At 30.6% G+C, this 24469-nt stretch overlaps 1 protein-coding gene across 1 annotated transcript in view; it reads left to right on the top strand.

Annotated features, from left to right (window-relative positions):
• Positions 1–24469, top strand: part of LOC142320517 (alpha-tocopherol transfer protein-like) — a 141057-nt gene that overhangs the window by 42443 nt on the left and 74145 nt on the right. Inside the window, exon 2 of the mRNA XM_075358392.1 lies at positions 21655–21817. Coding sequence (XP_075214507.1) covers positions 21661–21817 — 157 coding nt within the window. The 5' untranslated portion in view covers positions 21655–21660. The remainder of the gene's footprint in view (positions 1–21654; positions 21818–24469) is intronic.

Here is a 24469-nt window from a genome sequence, read left to right as displayed (position 1 = left end):
GGCCCGTAGACAGCTCCCTCGCCGTTGGAAAGAGCAGGAAGAAATCGAAGGCGAGTACTGGGGCCTCTTGTGTGCAAATGGGGCAAACAAGGAGAGACTTCACGGATCTCACAGGTACGCCTGTTTGTCAGAGTGGGGGATTGCCTGAATGACGATCTGAATGGATTCGACGGAAGCTTTTCGAGTCTGGCGAAACAAGTTAAGGTGCTAAGCTCTTTGGTGACGAATTGCACAAATACAAAGAAGGAGATCAAGACCTGTTTTGGCACCATAGACAGGCTTCTCAAAGATGTCATGATAGCTGGTGGTCCTCGTTGACCTGCAGGGTCTGTCTTTTGCTTGTGAGATCTGCGGCACGGAGCCTTCGATTCAGGTAAATGCGGCAACACAGACTCAATTCCAGGGTCGTAGTCTGCGCAGCATCATGGGCAAACAGTGACGAATGGAGAGATAGTCAGGATTGTCATCCCGAAATGGCCGGCGGAACTTATGAAGCGTGTTGAAGACTTAACTGACAAGTCCACACTTAACGACATAACATGTCGTTTTAGTAACCTTTCGGTTACACAAACCGCGGTGAGCCCGGCTGGAGTGAGGCCAGGTATACAGTTGAGGACAAGTCCAGGATACTCGGGATGAGTATCCTACTGGAAACAGGAGGTTCACGATTTACTTCAACTCAACATCCGATGATCATAATTCATTGATTATTATTCTGGCCTCTCTCAGAAAGGTGCTGGAAGAAAACCCGACATCTGCATTTCTTTTACCGCATACCAACATTGGGCAGTGCTTGAAAAGAATGATACTATATGTTTTCGGGAGGACAGGAATTCTCATGAAAGTTATTGATCCTCATTCGAGCGGGTTGATGGTTGGCAGGAATATCTCGGTGACTAAGAGATCCACGCTACCCGTATCAATCAATGGTACAGTCGTCGTGAAGGCGGCTGGGCGTACATATGCTAAACTACTTTCAACTGTGAAAGAATCGGTTACCATTGAGGAGGTGGACATCGCCCACCTCCTCAGTTGTCGCTGCGGAAAGGAGCAGTTGGTGAACTGCAGATCAGGGTGAAGGGATCCGACAAAGCGGCCGAACTCAAGAGTACACTACGAAGTAAAGCTTCCGACTTCCAAGTAGACCTGTGGTCTCGTGACAGCCGCAGGACGGTAGTACACCTCCAGGAAACCACCAAGGAGGAAGTTGTAGAGGCGGGGAAACGGATGGTGGTGGAAGATGAAGAGTCTAAAGTGACCTCACTCCGTCCAGCGTACGGTGATACGCAAAATGCCACCATTATCACCTCGTATAGCATAGCGAGAAAACTCAACAGACCAGTGTGTTAAGATCGGTTGGGTCCACTGTAGGGCTTGAAATAGGGACACTGAGGATCGCTGCTTTGAGGTATTGAGTCCTGAGCACATGTCGGCCGCCTGTGCATGTCGACCGGTCCGGATTGTGTTTCGACTGCGAACAGCCGGACCACAGGCGAGCCCAATGGCAGAACAAGACGAAATGGACTAATTGGACCCCTCGGTATAGACACGATTGTACCGATATTGCTTTCTGGGGTCGACAAATTCAGGGCTGTGTCAGAATATATTACAACGATACTACAGCACAAAGGTAGGGACGATGAGTGAGCGAAGGGTTAAGGACAGCCTCCTGTGGAGTAGTCGTTCGTCCGGGCTTATCGGGATGGGTGGCGACGATGAGACACGTGGACTTCGTCGTTCCCGAGCTGTTAAGACCAAGACCCGGCTGGGGGGCTCTCGGGGGGACCCGGTTAGAGGCAGGCAGCTGTTTAAAGACCGAGACCCTGCGTGTGCTTCCTTTATGGAATACTCTCATTGGAGGCAAGGCATCAAGACAGAGTCCCGGCCCCTAGAGTGGGGTTCAGGAACAACATAGTCGGGTCTGGATACCTTGTTCTAGGGATTAGAGGCAGGTACTGAAACGATCCGTTAGAGTGGACAATCCTCTGGGCTGTGCTATGCTTTACGGTGAATCCAGCCCAGGGGGCTAGGGAAACAAAGAAAAAAAAGATTTTTGACGTAGGTAAAAAAATAAGTACAGGCTGATTGGGAACTTTTTTCTTTTTGAAGTCTGTTAAAATTTATATTTGTTTGAATTTTTAAATTTAAACAGAAACGGTTTCTTGATAAACGATTTTTACATTTTTAACAATACTTTTTTAAATAGATAAAAAATAAAATAAAAATTTTGAGTAAGAAATAAAGTACTTTATGACCTCGTATAATAATCGACGTGACAGAATGTTTCCTTCAATCCGAATAAAATACGTTGTAATGTAGTGTGTTATTATTTCTTGTATATAACTGTACGTAATTATTTTATACTGTGTACAGGCAGATAGGTAGACAGTGTATGCGTGCATATGAATATAATACGAGTTCAATGATTATAGTTTAGCTTTATTCTCTTACAGAAAGAACTTTCATTTTCATCTCCCGTACACACTACCTTCTCCGTGACTTCCTCTGTTATTCCTGTTTACATCCTTTCTCTTCGTAACCTCTGTGTACAAACTTTTGGTATATTAAAAAAACTTTAGTAATCTAATTTCTATGTACTTTCTAAAATAGTTTTTAAGTCGAAATATTGTAGTTGTTAATAGTTTTTGTTGTTAAATTTATGGTGTTATTTTAAGAATTCAATCAATTAAATACGCAAAATGATTGTTGGGATTGTGTTTGTGGGCGCGTGTTTGTTTGTGCTTGCTTTTCCTGTTTGTGTGTATATTATAATTACATATAATTACAGTATGACGGAATACTTAGGTAAAAAGCCTCAATTATCCATTATATCAGACTCCACTGCACCATTCATTAGACACTATTTTGCAATTTTCTTTCCTAAATAATATACAATCTGGTAATATCTAAATAGTATAAAAAAATAATTTACGTTCTGGATTTATATTTTGAGTTATTACTCAATAATTTTAATCTTCATCTTCACTATATTTTTTTTATCCTTAACCATCTCTGTAGCAATTTCCTTAGTAGTTCTGTATACCATCAATACTAAATGAAAAAGGAATTAACTATTAATTATTGTAATCTATTTTGTTTTCTTTCTAATTTTCCCTAACCTTTTTTTAACTATATTCATTGTACTTCTATTTCTTGACTAAAAATAAATGTATGTAAAATTTTTCCCGAAATAGATTCTAATCCATAAAGGCTTTTCATTGTTGTGATTACGTTTTAGAAAATTATAAAATTATTTGTTTTCTTTCAACATATTAGATAAACTTTAACATATTAGATTAACTTTAAGTAACTGATGGTTACTTAACAGTGTATGTTTAAACACTTACATATTTTATCATCTTTTGCATAAATGTATTTATCGTTGAAGAAAATTTTTAAAAGTTTAAATTTAAAATTTATATTTAATATATCTGGCCTACCGTTTTTAAAATGTTTGGAAATTTTTTAAAGTACGATTACGAGTTATACATAATACATTTTCTTCGAAAAATGTTCAACATCTTCCTGTATGTTCATAATTATTTTTGTAGAGCCATTTCTTTTTAATGCTTAGTAGCAAAATTCAGCAGTGCAGTTATTAATTCAAATATATATTACAAAAAAAGTTAGAAATAAAATCTCAGCGTTTTTTTTAGCTATCAATAAATTAGTAGATATGATTTCTATATTTTTTCTAAGTATTATTCTTAGCAAGTAATTTAAGCAAAAGAAATAATAGGAAGAAAGGTTATTTTTCTGAAATTTCATGTGTTCGATTATAATTTAAAATAGCAAGGGTTTCTAAGGTTGGTTAGAGAGTAGGAATTATGTAAAAGCGGAATTCTATATAATCTTTGGTGTATCGGTAGATGAAATCAGTCCTCCACATATTACTTTACTTTTTTAAATTTTATAAGGGTAGCAAAAAAAGATTTTTAACAAAGTATTGGATATTTCAAAGTTGAAAAAGGAAATTAAAACCAATAATAACGATAATTTCTTTCTAACACAGCTAACAAAAATGTCACAGTTATGATTTCATAATCATTTCCCTGGTTTATTCTGAAGGGGTAAAATGCTTTGGAATTGGATATATTACAATGACAAAGGTGCTGTAGAAGAAATTAATAAATAAATATACTCATGGAAGTAGCGTCATTAAAGTTCTAATAACTCCCATTATAAGATGTTTTTATTGCACACCGCTAAATGAAAAGTACGAGTAATTAATTCCTGGCTTTTCCTGATAAAATATTTTTTATTCGCTATACACGTTAAAAGAAATTTTTCCACAAATAACATCAGATTTAAAAATGTCAATAATATATGTACCGTGTGTTTCAAAATGAATATCGGAATTTTAAAATAATTTAGTATTTACTAAGTTTACATAAATTAATAAATTATATTTGAAATGAAAGAGCAACTTAAACGGGTTTTCCTATATGTACTCAATGCGATCACCATTCGTCACATGGCATATATCCAGCCGATAGGAAAGTTCATCCCATACTTTAATCAGTAAATCTGGAGTAATTGATACTACAACTGTTTCAATTCTATGTCTCAAGTCGGGCAGGTTAACTGGTAACAGTGGCACATACACTTGATCCTTTATAAACCCCCAAAGAGAAAAAATCTCACAGGTTCAACGTTGGGCGAACGTGGAGGCCATGGCACACAAGTCCTGTCATCTGGTTCTCAGCGACCAGTCCAGCGATCGGGGAGAATTTAATTCATCCAATCACGTACAGCGTTATGTCAATGAGAAGGCATCTTATCGTCAAAAAATTTCTGTGGTTCGTATTGCTGCTGAGGAAAGAGGAATTGTTGGAATAAATCAAGATAGTTCATTCCAGACACACTTGTTTCCGCGAAAAAGAACGGCCCGTAAACTTGTCGTCGGTATACGGCATAAAAAACATCCAGTTTTGGGGAATCTTGTTTACACTGCAATATTTCGTGAGACTTTTCTGATCTCCAGATACGCACATTATGAGTGTTTACTTTTCTACTAACATGAAATGTTGATTCGTCAGTGAATACGGTACGATAAAGAATGATGTCTTTACGGTGCATCATTCAATTCGCGAAGCTAGCACGCAAACCATACTGTAGGTTTTAGTCCTTGTAACAGCTGCAAACAATATGGTTGCAGTTGTGAGCGTTTCCTTATAACCCTCCACACAGGCGATGCTAGAATTGCTAATTCGCGCCTAGCTTTCCTAACGGATTTCCTAGGACAACGTACAAAAGGCTTTCTACAAGTCAAAATATTGGCTTCCGATATGTTCGGTTGTCCTGTACGCTTCCCTTTACGAATACAGCCAGCGGTTTCAAATTGTTTATACCGTCTACGAATGTTATTGTCACTCTGGGATCACAACGGACCTTCAAACAGAACGCACGTTGAACGGTAATTACAGATTCACACTTTGCAAACTGCAAAACGCAGAACGCTTTCTGTTGGGGGGTTGCCATCTTTGCTACTAGCGCTTTCAAGCGGAAGATACAGGAAACAGTTTATGAGCTTGCGTACAGCTAAAACTGTGTTTCTGTTTCATTTCATGTATAATTAATCTATGCACATGAAACTTGAGAAATATTACATTGCTTTAAAACCGGTATTCCTTTTGAAACACTTTGTGTATATATTTATTTAACTATTCAATTTTCTTCATAAAATTTTAAGATTGATAAAACAGACATTTTGATGAATCTTTGTTTTAAATTATAATTTTTAGCTGGGAATGCTTTTTCTTTACCGTATTTATGGTGGCCCAACTCAACGTGTTCAATAAAAAAAAAATAATAATTTAAAGGATATAATATTATTAATAAAATTATTTTTCTACCAATACGTATTTCTTTCTATCGCAAATTTTTGTCATGACATGAAAGAACAACTGTTCTAATCTGCATAGACAAATAAACTTTGTAAAGTAAAAATAGAATCTTGTCACTTTCTCAACAAGTAATAAAATTTTATAGTGTTGGCGTTCAGTTTACCTTAAACTCACAATGTCTGTATTTCATAATTTCGTTTGACCCGTAACTTGAAAACTCTAAATATAATTTCTGTAATTCATTAATCTAAATAAAACTTGGAAGTTTAACATTTTAAATTTAAGTTTAAGTTTGTAAATTGTTTGTAACTTATAAATTTAAATTTATAAATGTAAGTTTTATTTCACGATCTAAAGCTATATCTTACCAAACGTAAACTGGTTAAGCATTCAAAAAATGTTTAAAGTTTGATTTTATTAAAGTTGATTTGATATAGTTGCTTGTAACTGCAAGTGAATATATTTTAAAGGGAAAAATTAAATATTATATGGATGACAAACATTTACCGAGAATGGAATCTCAAACCATCTGATATAAAAGCTGGTATTCTAGTCATTAAATTAACTGTCCAGTTAGTTAAGTACGGCAAACAAGAATAAAACTTTAAAAAAATCTTAACATAAATCTTAAAAGAAATTTTAACATAGAGGTGAGTATGGGTGGAAATAAAACTAAAAAAAAACAATAAACAGAGTAAATATATGTAGATGTTAGATTGGTTTACGGAATTTAAATTGAAGATAAAGAGGATTTAGACAGTTTTTTTTTTTTTTTTTTTTTTTTTTTAGTTTACATACGAACTTTTTGCTAAAATATTTAGTACACATGAACAAACTTTCGATGAAACTTTCACGAAGACATTTAACATTTTAATCAGGTTTTATAAAACCAGACATAAAATTAATATTTCCCTGTAAATGTTTCGGTGTTTTTTTTTTTAGAGTACCTACTGAAAGAAGGACAGAAGAGATCCCTGAAACGCTTGTCGTTACTTAATGAACCCGAATTATCCATTGCTTAATATCAAACGATTTAATGAATAAAACAAGATTTATTTTAAATAATGCTGATTAACGATAATTTCATGTTATAAAAAAATAAAATTATTCTTTTTTAAATTACCATTAAACTTTATACCTATCATTTAGTTTTGTGAATTTTTGAAGCAAATAATTTCTACTGAAATAGAAGTCGATGATTTGTTGTAGGAGTATTAGCAGTAGACACAAATAATACAGTTGTGCTTCTCCGATAAATATAATCCTGGAAATTACGTCCCTGGGCAGTATCAGCTCTGAATGTAAATACAAACTGCGTTCGTTGTCCAGTCCCACCTGTCACCGAAGTTCATATCGGATTCTGCTACAATAATAACCTCCCGGCTTGTCCCGTAGAAGGGAAATAGTACAGGAATGGAGAAATACAAAACAGCAACTTTGGAAGAAAAAAATGAAGATAAAAGACCAACGAAAAAATATAAACTTCTTTGTGGAGCAAGGCCAAACATTATATATATATATATATATATATTTAATTTAATTTTATACGTATATATATATATATATTTAATTTAATTTTATACGTATAATAAAACAAGCCATTTTATATATATAAAATGGCTTGTTTTATTATACGTATAAAATTAATTAATTCTATAGGCAACTTAACATTTATTACGTACATTCCTGGGTTTTAAATTCTCTAAAATAATGACTTAAAATAATGATTGTTATAAAATGATGACCTCGGTTAACAAGCGAAGTTAGATGTTTCATATTGTGTTTTTTAAAGAATGCTTATAATATACAGTTATATTTTTTAAGTACTTTTTTATGTAGTATTTTGTAAATTAAGAAATAAATGTAATTTTGTCTTTGTTTTCAAACGTATTTAGTATTGCTAATTTTTCCCATTAAATCCGAAGATTTTGACATATTTACTAAAGAATTACGCACAAATAAAGTTTAAATATTTTACAACATAGTTAAATGTTTTTTCAGCTATTAAATTTAAATTATAGTAATAAAATAATTTTTCTTATATGTTGAATGATTTGTGTATAAACTTGCATAAAGCAATAAATATGAAGTATGTTAAATTCAATTTAACTTACAGAGTTTTAAAAAAGATTGTTAACACTAAGGTTAATTTCTATCGAAATAATTGTGTAATTTTTATGCACCAGAACCTAACATTTCTGTAGTTATTACACATTATTAAAAACAGGAAAATCTATTATAATTATGTATAATAATTATTATAATTGTATAATATTTATGAAGAATTAAATATAGATATTTGCATATTATTACCGAGGCGAAAAAGATAAACGACTCAATCGGGGCGGAAAGGAAATGAAAGATATCAAAATAAAAGAATGAGACTAAAGTCCAACGTCACGGTAGTCGACCGGGCCTTAACACAAAATAGTTGCTAAGCATTTACTTTGGAGTGACTACATAATCTACTTTCTTATAAGAATACAGGTATCCGAACAATATTCATGGTTTAAACAAGTGCGTAAATAAAAACCTCGACCTGCGAGTATTAATAAATAAATATTCTATTCGATTAATAACAAAATAACTTCTATTTTGTGAGATACGTCTGTACTAGATTTTACTGAATGCAAAATCTTTACTAATGTCATCATTAGTACTTTCAAATACCAGTCGGTTTATAGGATATGACAGGTTTATAATATAAGTCTTAAACAGTTTATCTTTCTTCAGAATCCTTTGTTTTTGTCATATTATGTACTGCTACGATTGTGATAATGAATATTTCTTTTTAGTCTGATGTGTAAAACATATTGATAATTTCATATTTCAGAATTATATCCTTTTTCTCGTGATCAGAAGTGAAACCTTTTGTAGGCACCATGTGATCAAGGGTCCCACAGTAGTTTGGGACTTCCTTTGAGTGCCTACCTACTAAATCCCCACCCCTCTACAATATTGGATGCCGGCCCCACCTTATGGTATTATCACAGCACCCCACGCCTCGAACACATTGTGATCCTGCGGATTTTTTTTAACCTCATCTTTGGGCCAGGGACCTGCTCCAAGGGACACTCGGAGGTAGTTAGTCACACCTGGATATTTTCCGCCAACTTTTTTCAGATGATCTTAACTAACATCGTAAACACTCCGTTCCACGATCATTCGGTCTGTAGCGTAGTGCCAATGATGTTCTTTGGAATAAGCATGGCGAATTCTCTCTTGCATGCTTTCCTAAGCTGCAGGAACTGATCCCTCGCGAACACCGTTCGTGTTCTGCGGTATCCTTCTTCCTTGGTCAACTCGTACCCCAGTTCCCTGTGTTTTCAGCATAGAAACCTCTGGAAGTTCGGGATTTTTCTGTACGTTCATCTGCCTTTCGTCGATTGATCCTGTTCCTCTCGCAACCTGCGGACAAGCGATGCCTCCGTATCCGCCATACCCACTACCTTGTATTTCTCCTCAATTCGAACGAGGAGATCTAAGTGCGCAAGTCCGGCCACTAGCGGTATCGCCTGAGATGCCTCTGTACCCGTAGCGTACCGTAAGGGAGACAGGGTCTCTGCACCCTGCTAAAAATTGCACGGGCTCACCCCTCTCAAAACCGTGGTGGAAGAATTATATGCTGCAACATTTTTTAGTTTTCTCTGTTCATATGTCATCTTTACCCTGTTCTAGTGTATGAACTTTTTTCTAGTAGAATACAGTTTTTTATATTATTAATCATTTTTTTCACTTAATTTATTTGAGATCTTCTATTTGTGATACCTATTTCCACAATTCATTTTCAAAAATTATAGTAACTGCTCTTCATGTTGAGTACTTTAAGTTAAGTGCTGTTAACATAAGTGTTTACTAAGTGTTAACATTAAAAAGCCTCATATAGTTCGATTTTTTCCAGTTCTTTGTGTTAAAAAATATTTGTTTCTGCATATAAGTTCTTTTTTCAGTGACAAATAGCACTGTAATTTTTTTTAAGGTTGTTAGCTAGCTCATCGTTCAATCCCCATTAAAGAAAACAGGTAATTCTCCTGAAGGTTTTTTTTTGTATTCTTTGACATAACATCGCCTAATTACAAAGTAACATTTTGTTTCATTCCATTTCTTGCGAATTATTTTCCTATTAGCTATCCCATTATGCTTTTGGAACGCTCGGGCTTTTCCATTTTAACGCGCTAATCTGTATTAACAACCAATGTAACGCTTATTAGTTAAATAAAAAAAATTAATTTAGAAAAATGTGGTAGGTTAGATTTCTTAAGGAAATCGGATGTTGGAGACTTGACATCACACAAGTCACTCCCAAAAACGGGAAAACTAGATTGGTTTACCGTCGCTTCATTCAGTAATCTTAAATGTATTTCTGAATACAGCATACAATTTCTTCGAAATGTAGTAGAAATTTATCTCGAAAAGTAGTAGCTCTTGTGTTCATTTAGGAATAGAGTAACGAACATTATTACTCTCAGAGAAAGTAATATTGGTTAGAGCAATATATCCAAGTTAAATTACATGCATTACAATCGTAATTATATTTGTGCAGAATGAGCACAGCAACTTATAAATGCTCTCTTTTATGTGAGAAACAAGGAATTACTTACACTCCTTCTACGCAGTAATAAAAAATTATACAACGAATTCTAAATTAATATTTTGAAAACAAAAAAAACAATTAATGATAGGCGCTATAAAAGTATTATTCTTTAGCATTATCTTAAATTATAATGTAATAAATGTTATTAATATAAATAAATAGTAATAAACAAACATTATACATTTGGCTTTGAAGAAAAAAATTACACTGGATTTAATAATTAAATGTAAAATCTTTCAACCTTACTGTTGTAATTAGATCTTGTTTATTGAAAATTATTTGTACGGTAGAAAAACATGGTGCAATATTATTTAAAGTTTAGAGAGTGCTTGAGATAAATAATAAAACATCGATTTAATGTCATGAATTTTAAACGTATATGAAAAATAAGTTATTAGAAAAAAGGAACCAAACTAATGATGATTATAAAATGTGAATTTGATTATAGTCAAATTACACTGTCATATTTGTCAACGAGTTTCTATTATTTTGGTCATTAGAATAAATCTGCTCATTTTATGAGCTTTTAATTTGAATTGTAATCTACCTAAATGTAAAGTAAAATTAAATCTAAATAGAAATATAAAAATCGTCTTTCTGTTTCTATTTCACCGTTAATATAATTATATATTATATTTTCGTTCAAAGAGGTTAAGAGTTTGAATTGAGATTATATTTGCGTGATTAAAATTACCAAAATACATCAGTAAACGGCTAGAATCTATAAATGTGTGAAAGAAATTAAAAATTCACATTTTTGAAATTCTTCATTTTTTGTTTTGATTTTTGAACAATATTGCTTTTTACGACTCAATTAGGGTTGTGAAAAAGGCATAGCTATACTAAGAAGACCACAAACAGAAAAAAAACTGCTCACTAGATCAACACTAAGTTTTTGACACATTCATAAGAAAGCTACCTGTTGTAATGGGTACCATGATTCGACTCCGGAAAATTTCGACATATCTTCGCTTTTCACATCTCTCAGATCCCAAAACAACCGTCAGCTCAAAAGTTTATACTTCCTTGTGAACACGATAACTGCCGTAATTTTGCGCTAATCACTTTCAAATTGTTTCATAAAAAAAAGACTCGACCCAAATTCTCGGTCGGGGCAAAATCGGACCATGGGGGTGGAAATGGGGTGGTTTTTCGAAAAGGTTTTTAAAATACCTTTTTTATTAAGTAAAATATTGAATTCATTTAAAGTTCCTACTATTCTTTGGATAAGGGCTTAAAACTTATCTAAGTAAATTTTTTTGATGATCACCAACCATGGCCCAGGGGGTGAAAAAAATGGGGTTTTGAAGACAAAAACCATCATACCTCCCGTAATCGAATCTGTTTAAAGTGGTCATTAGTCCTCTAAACATTACCTAAAACCTTTGTCTGAAACAATTTTTTATATGACCAACCCTTACGGTAAGGGATGACAAAACTTTTGCTGGAATCGTAAAAAGATGGGCTTGTCGTATGCTAAACATGTGAAATGTTTTTTCACATGCAACAAATATCGTATTGAGTAAATTTGAAATTTTTCTTCATTTTATGGTGGAAATCTTTTTTATCTCCTACTTAGCACTGGTGAAATCTATCTCCGCCATCCGGCGTGCCGAAAGGGATTTATTTATTTGTACGAGTTACGTATGCAGATTTGTATCCCAAATTATAGGAAAATGGGAGACTCCATTTGCCCAAGAATGCTTAGGAACTGGATTTAAAATATATTTTTATTTGCTCTTACATTTTAATTACAAGGAATCACATTGCAACAAATTTCTCTTAAGTATTTGGTGAAATTTTAGTTGGAACGATAATCAATTTAGATAGAATGATAAACGATATTTTTCAAACGGAGCGAGAGGCTTTACTTTAGATTTTATTTCATCCCTAATCTCAACAAAACACATTCAACGAATTTTATTAACTTTATTTTTGTTTCTGTACTATAACAATTCCACATTTTCCTGTTAGTTTTTTTATTGTTTCTTTGATATATAGGGACAATTGAAAAGTGGAATAGCCTACATACTTTTATTATTCCTTTCTGTGTTTGAGTGTCTTTCCTCATTTTCTACTCTTTAAATTAAAAGCAACACTCTTCCCTCTACATTTCTATCCTATTTACACTTAGAACCTTAAAAATTCCATTCCATCTATTAAATTCTTTTACAAGATCTACCAATGTCATGTCATCATCAGATCATCAGCGTACGCTTTTTGTCCTAAAGAAGTCATATAAGCAACTTTGTTTTTCTTCAGCCTTCCTTATGAAATTAATCTGATTGACTTGTTTTTATCTGTACGTCTCATTTTTTGAATTGAAAACTAATCAAATAAATATCGCAAAACTATTAGGAACTACTGAATATAAAATTAAATTCTCCGTGGTTATGTATTGCTACGCCCGTTAGCTATTAGATATCAACAGCTAGATTTTAGAAGCGCAGAACAAGAACATTTCGATAGTTTAAAGTTATTATTAAAATTATATGTTTTTTGGATTTACATAGTTTAATTTTGCTATATTTTTTAGAGTGATGTCACAAACTTGCTTTATATTAATAAAGAATCAGAAACCACTTTCTTTTTAAAAGTCTTAAACTACTGACACGTATTGTAGTTCATTCACATGATTAATAATAACAGAGTGGTAACTTCTTGAGAAATAAAAATATTCAGAAGTCATTTAATTTTTTTCTTTTTTTTTTTCTCTACGATATGTGAATACCTATAAAAATGTATAAATCTAACCTATAAAACAAAGCATTTGAATTTTTAGCATTTAGATTAAGATAGAAAATATTTTTAATAAATTTAATATTTAATCACCGTTAAGGGAAAAATGATACATTTAATAACAGAATTATGTAATTAGACGAATTCATTGTGAGAAACTAGATTTTTTGTTTATCTTTCAAATAATAAAAAAGAACGTAATTTTATAATAGTGAATAATATAAATAAGCATTAAAAATATGCAATAAAAGAGGTTTTGTTTATTATATTAATGTTTTATTAAATAAATAAAATTTCAAAAAAATTATAAAATAAAAATAAGTAAATTAAAAAAAAAATATATTTCCGATAAATAAATAAATCATGAATTAAAAAAATAAAAAAAATAAAAAATCGCTTAAAAACTATTATCAAGAACAAATAAATTTATTACTGAAAGTGGAAAATTATTTCTCCAGTATTTAGATATCTATGATTTGAGTTGACGTTAAAATAGGACCAAATAAATCCATACATGTAATTGTTTCAGTCTTCTAGTTATTTGTCGTTCTTTAAAGGAGATTTATAGCTTCTAGATTTTCGTAGTAATCAATTCTTCTTTCATATGTTATAATTAAATTATTTTGGGTATTGTGAGAGTGTGTGTGTGTTCGGATGATGTAGCAGGATGAATCCGAAGTATTTTTGATTGGAACCTATGAAGTACTTAATTGTAGAAATAACTTGATTACCCTCAGTGCTGTTTGGCAAATGAAAAATATGAAGCTAAAAAAAAAAATTATTCTACAATTGAAAAGTTCCTTTTATAAATAGTACAAAAATATTTTTTAAATATTTTACTTATTGATATCTACATAAATAAAAATGTAAATGATCGTTTGTTAAAAATCTTAAGATGTCACACCTGTGTGTGACATGTAAAAACAAGCTTTTTGGAAAAACAACGCTATCTGATATGATATGGAAAGGGTGGAAAAAGGGGGACGGAAAGAGAAAGAGGGAAAATGAAAAGGGAAAGTGAATATGGTAAAAATGAAAACGGGTAAAAGGAAAATGGGTAAAACAGAAAAAAGGAAAAAGGAAAAGGGGAAAGGGGAAAAGCGGAAAAGGGAGAAAGGGTAAAAGGGAAATGTTAAACTTTATGAAGTTCCGTAATGTTCATTTTGTTAATGTTTTATTAAACTTTCTATTGTGTTAATTTAGTCTATACATATATATACTCAAATCTAGCAATAGCGAAGCATTGCCGGGTCTGCTAGTATAAAATATAAATAATAGCCAAATATTATTTTTTTCTCTTGTACAATAATAATTACTAAATATAAGCTAAGACTTTTAGGCTGGGCAAATATGTAAATAATATTTTTTTTTTACCATAAATTTTCCTATTAATTTTTGAATATTGATGAAAGTACGTTGAATATCAGAATGGCATTACGGTGTATCTTATATCGTTACCCTAAAACAATTAAGCAGTTTTTGGAAAGAAACTAGAAGAGAATAAAAATATGGTCATGACGACATATTAATTCTCCATTAAAAAGATTTTTTACTTAAGTTACGTGGAAAACACTTGGAACTTTCTCTATGAAATGAAAAATAATCAATTAATTAGGTGAAGAGTATGGTTCACACGCTCGCGCGCATGCAATGAATTGAGAATCTCTCCATTTTTTAAGTTGTACAATAAATAAATAATAATACACTTTTTATATTTGCAATAAAACCATGGAACAGCTTCATTATCTATACTGGAATAACGTTTGATGATTTAACAAAATAGATATTTATTTCATTTTAATGCCATATTAAATATTTATTGCAATTATACATGTATATATTTATTCGTGTTAATATATACTACGTATTATTATGTACCAGTGCGTTGAGTTGAATGTACTGAGTTATTTGTTTTAGAATGGGTTTGCTGTTAACAAACTTAAAAAAACATTAATTATTAATTAATGATATATAAACAGCCGGCCTCCGTGGCGTGAGTGGTAGCGTCTCGGCCTTTCATCCGGAGGTCCCGGGTTCGAATCCCGGACAGGCATTTTCACATGCGACAAAATTGTCATTTCATCTCATCCTCTGAAGCAATATCTAACGGTGATCCCGGTGGCTTTAAAATGGTATGTAAACAAATATTCAAAATCCACAAATAAAACACCATACTCAGCTAAACACTCCAAGTTGTCTAATTACTTAAATTACTAGGTAAACACCACATTTATCTTAGTACTTAAAATAGAAATCATAATATATATTATTCTTTTTAAAATTGTAGGGTTCTTTTTAACATGTTACCTTTTCTAGGACTGAAAACGATTTTCTTTTTGAAGATATTGAACCTTTTAAAAAGAGATTTGCAATTTATAAGCATTAATAATATTAATGCTTAAAATAGTAATTAATAATATTAATGCTTATTAATAATATTAATTATATGAATTATGCTGCATTTGACGTTGTTGAACGTTTTGCTGTTAATGAACGTCGACGGTGAAGAAGATGCTACAGGTTTTTTTAGACGTTCATTACTTAATTTATCTTTAGTAAATCGTAGAATAAAAATAAAAAAAATTACTAATGTTGTCTATCGAAAATTATTTGTCTTAATCTAACGCAAATATTATAATTGTTTTTTGCAATTTTCTGTAGTAACGTTTGTCCACGTTGTAGGACTAGTATAATTGTTTCTTGCTGTATTTTCAGCTAGTTATTCAAAAGCGTCAGAAACAGTTGGTGCAAAACATCAAATCCACGAGTTTTCTTGTAACGTGATATCACATCTCCTACAGCATAGTTGCGAAAAAGTTCTATACTTTACCAGATGCATATGGAAACTTAACGTAGCACTTTTCATGTTTGCTGTCTATAGAAAAATGACACTTGTTTAAATAAAAATGTTCAGTAGTTTTAATATTTTAAAACTCTGTAAAGATGTACAAGAAAAGGTAAAAAAGTTAGAAATAGAAAATGTAAAAGCAGAAAACAGGACTCTGAGGATTGGAAACGCTCATTTTGAGGAAAGGCTAGGGTTACGTTCGAAAAGTTTCTCAATTCCCAGCTCAATTACTTATTCGAAGAAATACTTTGATAATTAGCATAACTAAACATTTACGTGTGCTAACAAAGTTTACAGTCCTCGTCGTAGAGAATTAAATCACAACAATGATTAACTTGTAAGTACGGTTGTATTGCGTTTGAATAAAATAAGTTTTGGGATAATTACCGATATCCCAAAACTTACTTTTTTTTAATTCTTAAACAATAAATAATTCAATTTTTACCAAACTCCGCTCACTATGAGTTTAACGGTACTGCTGTTAAAATTATCTAAATAATATAAATTTTATAATTGACAATCTGTAACTTAACTTAACCTTTTTAACACCCTATCACTTTCACAATATCTTTACTTTATACAAGGATATATAATATCCTTTCATAATTATAATACTAGATTGTGTCTTCATCGATACACTAACATTAAATCGATTTTATTACTATAGTATTTACTTATGAAACGAACAATAGTAATAGTCATTGTTTTCACTATTCTTAAAATTTAAATTCGCTAACAAAAAAGATTTTTTATCCTAATATATTGCCCTCTGTCCTAGATCTTTTTTTCAGAAAAAAGTAATTATGAAAGCTTTATTATAGATAACTTTAAAAAACTTTTTTTTATATTAAAATTCTATTGCGAATATAGGGTACTTGTATTCGCTTTATTTTCATTTATTTCATAATTATTCAGAGCCTACAATCAGCGTGTAACACTGTATAAATCATTTGATAGGTTTTTTATGTTTTTTGTTTTGCCTGATGCAATTTTATAAGCCTCTTAGCTCTGAATATGATATTGTTTCTGTCTAAAATATACATGATTTTTATTAGTGTAAAACTCTATATTAATTCTTAGGCACTTAATACAAAAATACGTAATTTAGAATACAAGTTATCTGCTGGACTCAGAGTAAACTTTTTCTACATCAATTATATAAAAATGTTACATATTATTCAATATTGGAAACATTTACATAATATTTACGTAAAAATTAAATACGCAACTTTTTTTATTTGCACATAATAAATAATGGAAGTACTTCCAAAATCAGGAAAGATACAAATTTTAAAGGAGACAACTGTATAAATACTTGGTTTTATTTAATGTGTCCTTAATAAACTATTTTATTTCAGAAAAATCTTCCGCCTATTTTATTAACGCAACCGCACGCGTAAGTATATGCATATACAAAACTGCAACAAAAGTTACAATGTATGATTTCGGTTCGCATATTATTTGTAATAGCTGCTAATTAATATTAGTAAGCTATTATTTAGTTGGTATAGTTTCACAAGGAAAATTTCCATAGTCGAAACCTCTAATTTGAACCAGTATAATTGAGCCTTTTTTTAATAGGAGATAACCTGCAGTAATAAAAAACAGACATTTGTTTAATAATGATGAAATACTTAACTAATACAATATGCAGAAAACCAAGCAAGTGAACGGAACACGGCTTTCAGTCTCCCTTCGATCACCTCTGAGATATTTAAATGCATATTTTAGTTAGTAAAATTAAATTAATAATGCTTTCTGGAAGACAATTATTAATCATTTTTTGATACATTTTTTATTGATTTTTATTTATTGTAATTTTATTCATTAAATGGTGTTATTCTCTTTTAATTTACAATTTTGAGATTGTACATTATCATGTAGCTCTATGTCCAATTATACTTGTGTAATTAACCCAACCAAATGATCCGGTTAGTGGTTCATAAGCGATTCTGTTTTCATTATACGGATATTAATAATGTACAATACGTTAAATTGTTAAAAGTATGAATCTTAAGTTCCTAGACTGGATTGGCTTAAAAAAAATCATCTTAGTTCCAAGAAAAGCAAACTTCATTACTAAAAAATTAAAACCACAATTTTTGTATAATAATTTCCTTAATGAGCTTAAGGAAAATTAATTATTTATTAGAAAATTCGTCAATAATGACTGTTAAATAATTTAAAATTATTTTAACTGTTTTCATAACGAATTAGTGATGTTAATGTAATTTAATTACAATAATGAATGTCATCATTACTAATTACTTGAAAGATATCAACATTTATACTTGCAATTTTTGCTTTTCAACTACATATATGGTGTTCCTAATAATTTCATAACAAAACATTAATAACCAGTAAATATTTAATATATCACCAGATCTCACTTCTTGTTAGTGCTTTAGTCACTTGTAAATCTTTATTAAAATACAACTTCTCATATTATATAAACATGAATTCTACAAAAAAAATTAATTTTTATACAGAAATTAAAAAACATATGTAATTAGTCAGGTTTTACACTTTGCTTATAAAATAAATAAAAAATAAAATAATCCAAAAAAATTTAATTCACTTTATTACAATATATTATTAAATTGTTCCTATTAAAAGCCTAGAAAGGACAAAATAAGTTTATTAGATCAATTTTTTTGTTAAAAGTCCAGTTTTTCTTCTCTTCCAGAAGCAATCATCACCAACTTACATATGACATATCACATTTTGTGTATTACCCAGATAAACTTTTTTATAACAGAATTATGCGTCTTCGTTATCGTAAAATTAATGGTCATGTAGTCATGGTTAATCTAGATCATAGAGAGATGACTTTAATTATGCTTTGCGTAATGTAATACACATAGTATTACTAATTGGAGACAATATATCATACATTATTTCCTTCAAAAAGGGGTACATTAATTTGATGTTATAGACTATTTAAATCCTCCTGTCTTTATTGCTGTTATGACACACGTAAAGCATATGAGGTACAAAAGGCACTAGTCAGAGTTACTTTCCTAAGAGTAATGATGTTGATTATATAGCGACTCCCAGCAGCGAACAGAGTGAATATATCACTAAGTAGACTGGGAATCAACAGGATCTTTATGCTTGTGGTGCGCTGATGAACACTATATACTCAGCTTAGTAAAAAATGCAATAGGATACTAACTTTCTTTAGTAAACACAGGATGAGATTCTTGTAATTCTTGGAAATACTTATCCTATTTTCAAGATTAACTCATGTTAGGTGTCCATACCATTTTTCATGTGTAACATATATCACAAAACAGCCGATAAAAATTAGTAATTAAATAAAATCTAAATTAGATAAATTTAGTAATTTATTGTGTTGCTTGTTAACTCATTTTTCAATTGTGTTTTTATTTTAATTAAATATTGTAGCAAATATTTATGTAAATTCTTACGGTAATCATAAGTTGAAAAAAAAGTTTTCACAATTATGATAATTTTTAATTATAATCTGTAGTAGGCCTATGTGTTTCTGATGTACAAGTTGTGATTAATATTACAGTTTTACAACTTTTATTATTATTAAAATAAAGTTTTTTTAATGAAAAATTGCACTAAATAGAATCATTTCGTCGGTAGCGATAGTTGAAGTTTTTATCTTAACTATAGATAAAGTCAAACCATAAATAATGTTTTATTGAATTAACATAATAATTAGTTTTTAATACAATTATATTAATGACATCAGCTGAAAATTATTGTGAACATTGGAGAAAAATATATAAATATGAAAGAAAAAAGTTTAATATATTTTGCACGAACCCATTTCAGAGAATGTGTGAGAACCTTTTATTTAAATAAGTAAAACCTTTTTCAACGGTGATTACGTTGTATATTATTTTAACAACTGGAAAAGTGGAATGTATGTTACGCCTAACTGTTTAGTAACATTCAAACTTTCGTTAAAATTTTATAAAAATAAAAAAAATAAAAATAAAAACTTTTATTTTATTCCTTTAATCTTCTTATTCTTTTTAATCAGGCCTAGTAACTACTTTTTTATTCTGGCACTGATTTTTTATTTCAGTAAAAACTCTCTCCTCTCTCAATATTTTTTAACTTTCTCTATGAATACTAACTGTAATTATCCTCAAAAATTACTGTAAAGCTTTTAATTAAGGCGAATTACTCTTTTTTTTGAAAAAAAAAAATTAAAAACATTTCATTTGTAAAAAATATTTACTAGTATTTAAAATAAATTACACAAGTAACTGCTTTTTTTGAATTGAAATAAAAAATGTTTGTTTTTAGGTAAAGCTGAAAATTATGAAGCCGAGACATTTGTTTCTATATTTATAATTTTAATATAAGTTTTTAGCTTGTGTTCTTTGATAATTTTCTAATACTTGTTTTTTTTCTTTTTATATGTGCCAATTATGTCAATTTAAAATGATACAACTTTGTAGACCAGTATGTAAATTACAAATATTATAATGCATTTAACCTGTAAGATCACCCTCAAAAGCTGCTTACAAAAGTAATTTAAAATTTAAAAGTAGATGGGCCAATTCGATTGTTTAATACTTATCATCAGTAGACTGAAGAAAAAGTATAAAATAAATAAATTTAATTAATAAATGAAAAAATAAAAATAAATGGAACTATAGAATAAATACGACTCCACCGATCTCCATGGAAAGTGGTAGTGTATCGGCTTTTCATCCGGAAGTCTCAAGTTCAAATCACGGTCAGGCATGGCATTTTTCATTCGTAATTTCTATATTGCCACGTACAAGCATTTTTGGTGTAAGCTTCTGTAATGAATTCATCAAACAAGACAAAAATACACAACAAACAAACAGTACTTATTATTCATAATCACAATACACTTGTTTTACAGTGTTTTGTAAGAACTGTTTTTTTTTTGTTTTGGGGAAGTATATAATTTATTTCGTTGTGTGCTGATGAATTTTTTTTTTAATCGAAATGACCATCCATATTAGTTCTGGATTTTAGCTAACATTCTTGTAAAAATCTTTTGAGCTTAATGTTTTTCCAATTTATTTTAATAACCGTTTAACAAATATTTTCATTTTACTAATGTTTGAGACTTATGAGAACAAAACGGCCCAGTGCAAGATTAGATTAGTAAATAGCTACAACCGTTTCAAATATATGGAACATTTGTCATCCGATGCAATTCATTCCCGGTCAGAACTGAAAATAAAGAATTGGAGATTTCAATAATTTTGTAAATAATTTTTTTTTTTTAAAGTTAGGTTAATACTAGGAACAATAGGTACACTGATTTTTTACATAAGTTCCACTCATAGATGGAATGGATGTTGTTGTTAAATACAATTCAAAATTCAAGATGGAACGTGAAGTCAGATTGTTTCCTTCATGTCAAATTTTTTCCATTGTTAAATTTCATCACCGAGGCCTATAAAATTCCTGTAGTTCGAAAATAAATTTCCTGATCATATTCTGTTCTGTTTATAATTCTTTTGGTTACTTTATTTTGAGTTTTACGTTACGGAAAGTAAACATTCGTTTTAAAAGAAAATATTTGTTTTAAAAGTCATTGTCTAATAAAACTAATTTATAAAAATTTCTGATGAGAGTAATAAATATTTTTTTTTTATTTTCAGGGTGAGATGCCAAGTGTGGTAAAAGATGAAGTGGGCGATGTTGAAGCCAACTTAGATTTGGTGACAGTACCAGAAGAAGTAAAACAATATGCAAGAGAAAAGTTGGGAGAAACTCCGGAAACAACGCTTCAAACCCTACAAGAATTGCGAGATATGATATATGGTAGCAATTAAATTATACTTAATAATAATCCTTGTAATAATTAAGTTTGTATTTTGTAATTTCTAACAAATGTAGTAAATTAATTTATTGTTTAACGGTGAATGTAATTTACTCAACTAAAACAATATTTATAATTGTAGTTGCACACACGAAGATCACATTTGGCAGTATAGTCTTATTATTATAACAGGTGAATTAAAAAAAGAACTCCACAAATTTAAAAGCATATAACAATTTATTTAGATAACTAATAGATTCGGTTGAGGTCTCATTTCTTAGCAAAACACATCAAGTCTTGACTCACCTACTTCATTAGTACCAAATTCGGCCATCAGCGCTGTCACCAGTGTCGTTAAAAATGAATACATTTACTGGTGTGGAACGTAGTCTCTGTGTGTTTTGGTTTTCACAATTGGCACTCGGCAACTGCAAATCGTAGAGAGTACTATAGTAAGCCTCCTAGTAGGTATACGGTTTACTCTTGCCACCAAAGAACTTTAACTGTGTGTAATTACACGTAGTTGTAGAAAATAAATATGAATTCCAAGCAAACAAAAATAATTTCCTACTTTTCAAATAACTGTTTTAAATCTGAAGTGTTAAGTTATAGGATACGTTCAGACGAATGCACTTGAAGCCATATAAACTAACCGTGGTTCAACACATTACAGATGACCACAAAGTTGCTCGGATGCAGTTCTGTAGAAACAAGACAAGTTTTGGTTCACAAATTATTAGATAAAATTGATGGTTTTATATTTTTGTTGCCCTGAAAGATTAAAAAAAAAGTACATAAGAGCTGAATCTCCAATAATTTGGAAAAAAAATTGTTGTAAAGAGTCAAAAACATTTTTTTTTTTTGGCTTGATAGAAGAAATTTACTTGGAATTGCTAATAGACAAATAAAACATTAAAAAAGATCTCTAAAGAAGATAGTTCTGAGAAAATTTATCTAAGAAAGTTATTAGACTTTTATGAAAAAAAAAGAATTATAGAAGTATTTTTCATATAAAAAATAGTCTACCAGGCTGGTCTTGCGGGATCAACTTTTTTTGAAAATTAGTTGTTTAACAGCTAAAGAAGATTCTGAGGTTCAAATTCTAGCAGAAGTTAGTTAGTTACTTTTGTATGAATTTGAATAATAGAGAGTGAATACTGGTGTACTTTGGTGGTTGGGGTTCAATTAACCACACGTCTCAGAACTGTGCAACAAAACTACACTTCATTTACATGTCATACATTTCATCCTCATACCAGTGGATCTATAGGAGATTGCTTATTAACAGATTACAACGTTCAGATTAGAAAAATAAATAATATTATGTAATATAAACACAGAGTGAAGTATTTAAAAAAGACCAGTTTAAACAAAGGATTTTTGATTGTATGTTCCTTAAAAAAAAGACGGTAATTATTTAGTTGAGGTGCCTCACCCCGAAATCACAAAAAAATATCAAATTCATTCAAAATTAATATTTATTCATTTAATGGTGTATTTTGGGTGTCGGAAAATAGAAAATTAGTAAAAATTTACATAGTGATACAAATAACACATAACACAATGAAAAACGAAAAAAAAATTATATCATAATGAAACATTATATTTAAAGATATAAAAATGAAAATAAATTAGAAATTGTTAATCTGAATCAGATTGCGATGATACTTCTGCAGAATCATCACACACGCGATTTGCCGAATCAATGTGTATCCCACTTATAATTCGCCATAAATGGTGAAATCGTGTTTTATAAACACATTACTTCATTTTAAATAAAAATTCGGCCATATGTCCGTAGAAATGGTGTTTGGAATTTCCATAACGCGTCACATTGCTTCTTACTTCCCTCCATTGTCTGCGTATGTGTCCCAGTATCCGGATCTATAAAATTGAATGTATGATTCACAGTTAAGTGCTGGAAGCCTCCTATTTGTAAACAATTATAAGACTTCCAACAGTCATTAATAATTGTAGTTCCTGGGTGCACATAATCCTTTATAATGCGGAGCAAAGTTTCCTTATTACGTGTCGGTACTGGAACCATGAAAACTTATTTTTTGTGTCTCGTTGTATTCCACCAAATATCCAATTTCCATTTATAATTCTGCTTATATTTTCGTTTACCGATGTTGGCTTCATCGATTTCTACAACTTTGCCTACTCCTCCAACCTTTTTCGAATTAGTACACAAATATTCAAAACAATTTTCCCGAAAATAATTGCTCCAATCTACCATGGCACTAGACGATAAATTTAGCTCACTGCATAACATATCTTGCCGAGGTGGCTTTATTATACACTATATTATGGGGAAACTTAAAATAACAGGTAATTCTAACTTAGCGGTGGCTAACCATGTATCGGCGTATTGCGAAATGGCTGCGTTACACTGTTTACTTTCATATTTCTTACACGAAGGCGTTTTCTACAACGGAAAGTGTGTCGATCTTCATTCAGCTTAATTTCGTTATTACACGATGGAAATTATCTGTGTTTCGGCAAAATGACATGATTGTAAAAAATTTGTGTCACATTATCAACCGATTGAGAGAATTCAGTAAGTGTAATAAATGTAAATTCACAATTTTTACATATATATTTCAGGTCCAGCAAATTTTTTTTTTCATTCAATGTAGTTCACTCTAATTACT

This window comes from Lycorma delicatula, chromosome 2 (genome assembly GCF_047948215.1).
Source record: "Lycorma delicatula isolate Av1 chromosome 2, ASM4794821v1, whole genome shotgun sequence".
Classification (NCBI taxonomy): Eukaryota; Metazoa; Arthropoda; class Insecta; order Hemiptera; family Fulgoridae; genus Lycorma; species Lycorma delicatula.
Note: the sequence above shows the minus strand (reverse complement) of the source record. Positions and strands in the feature narration are given on the sequence as shown.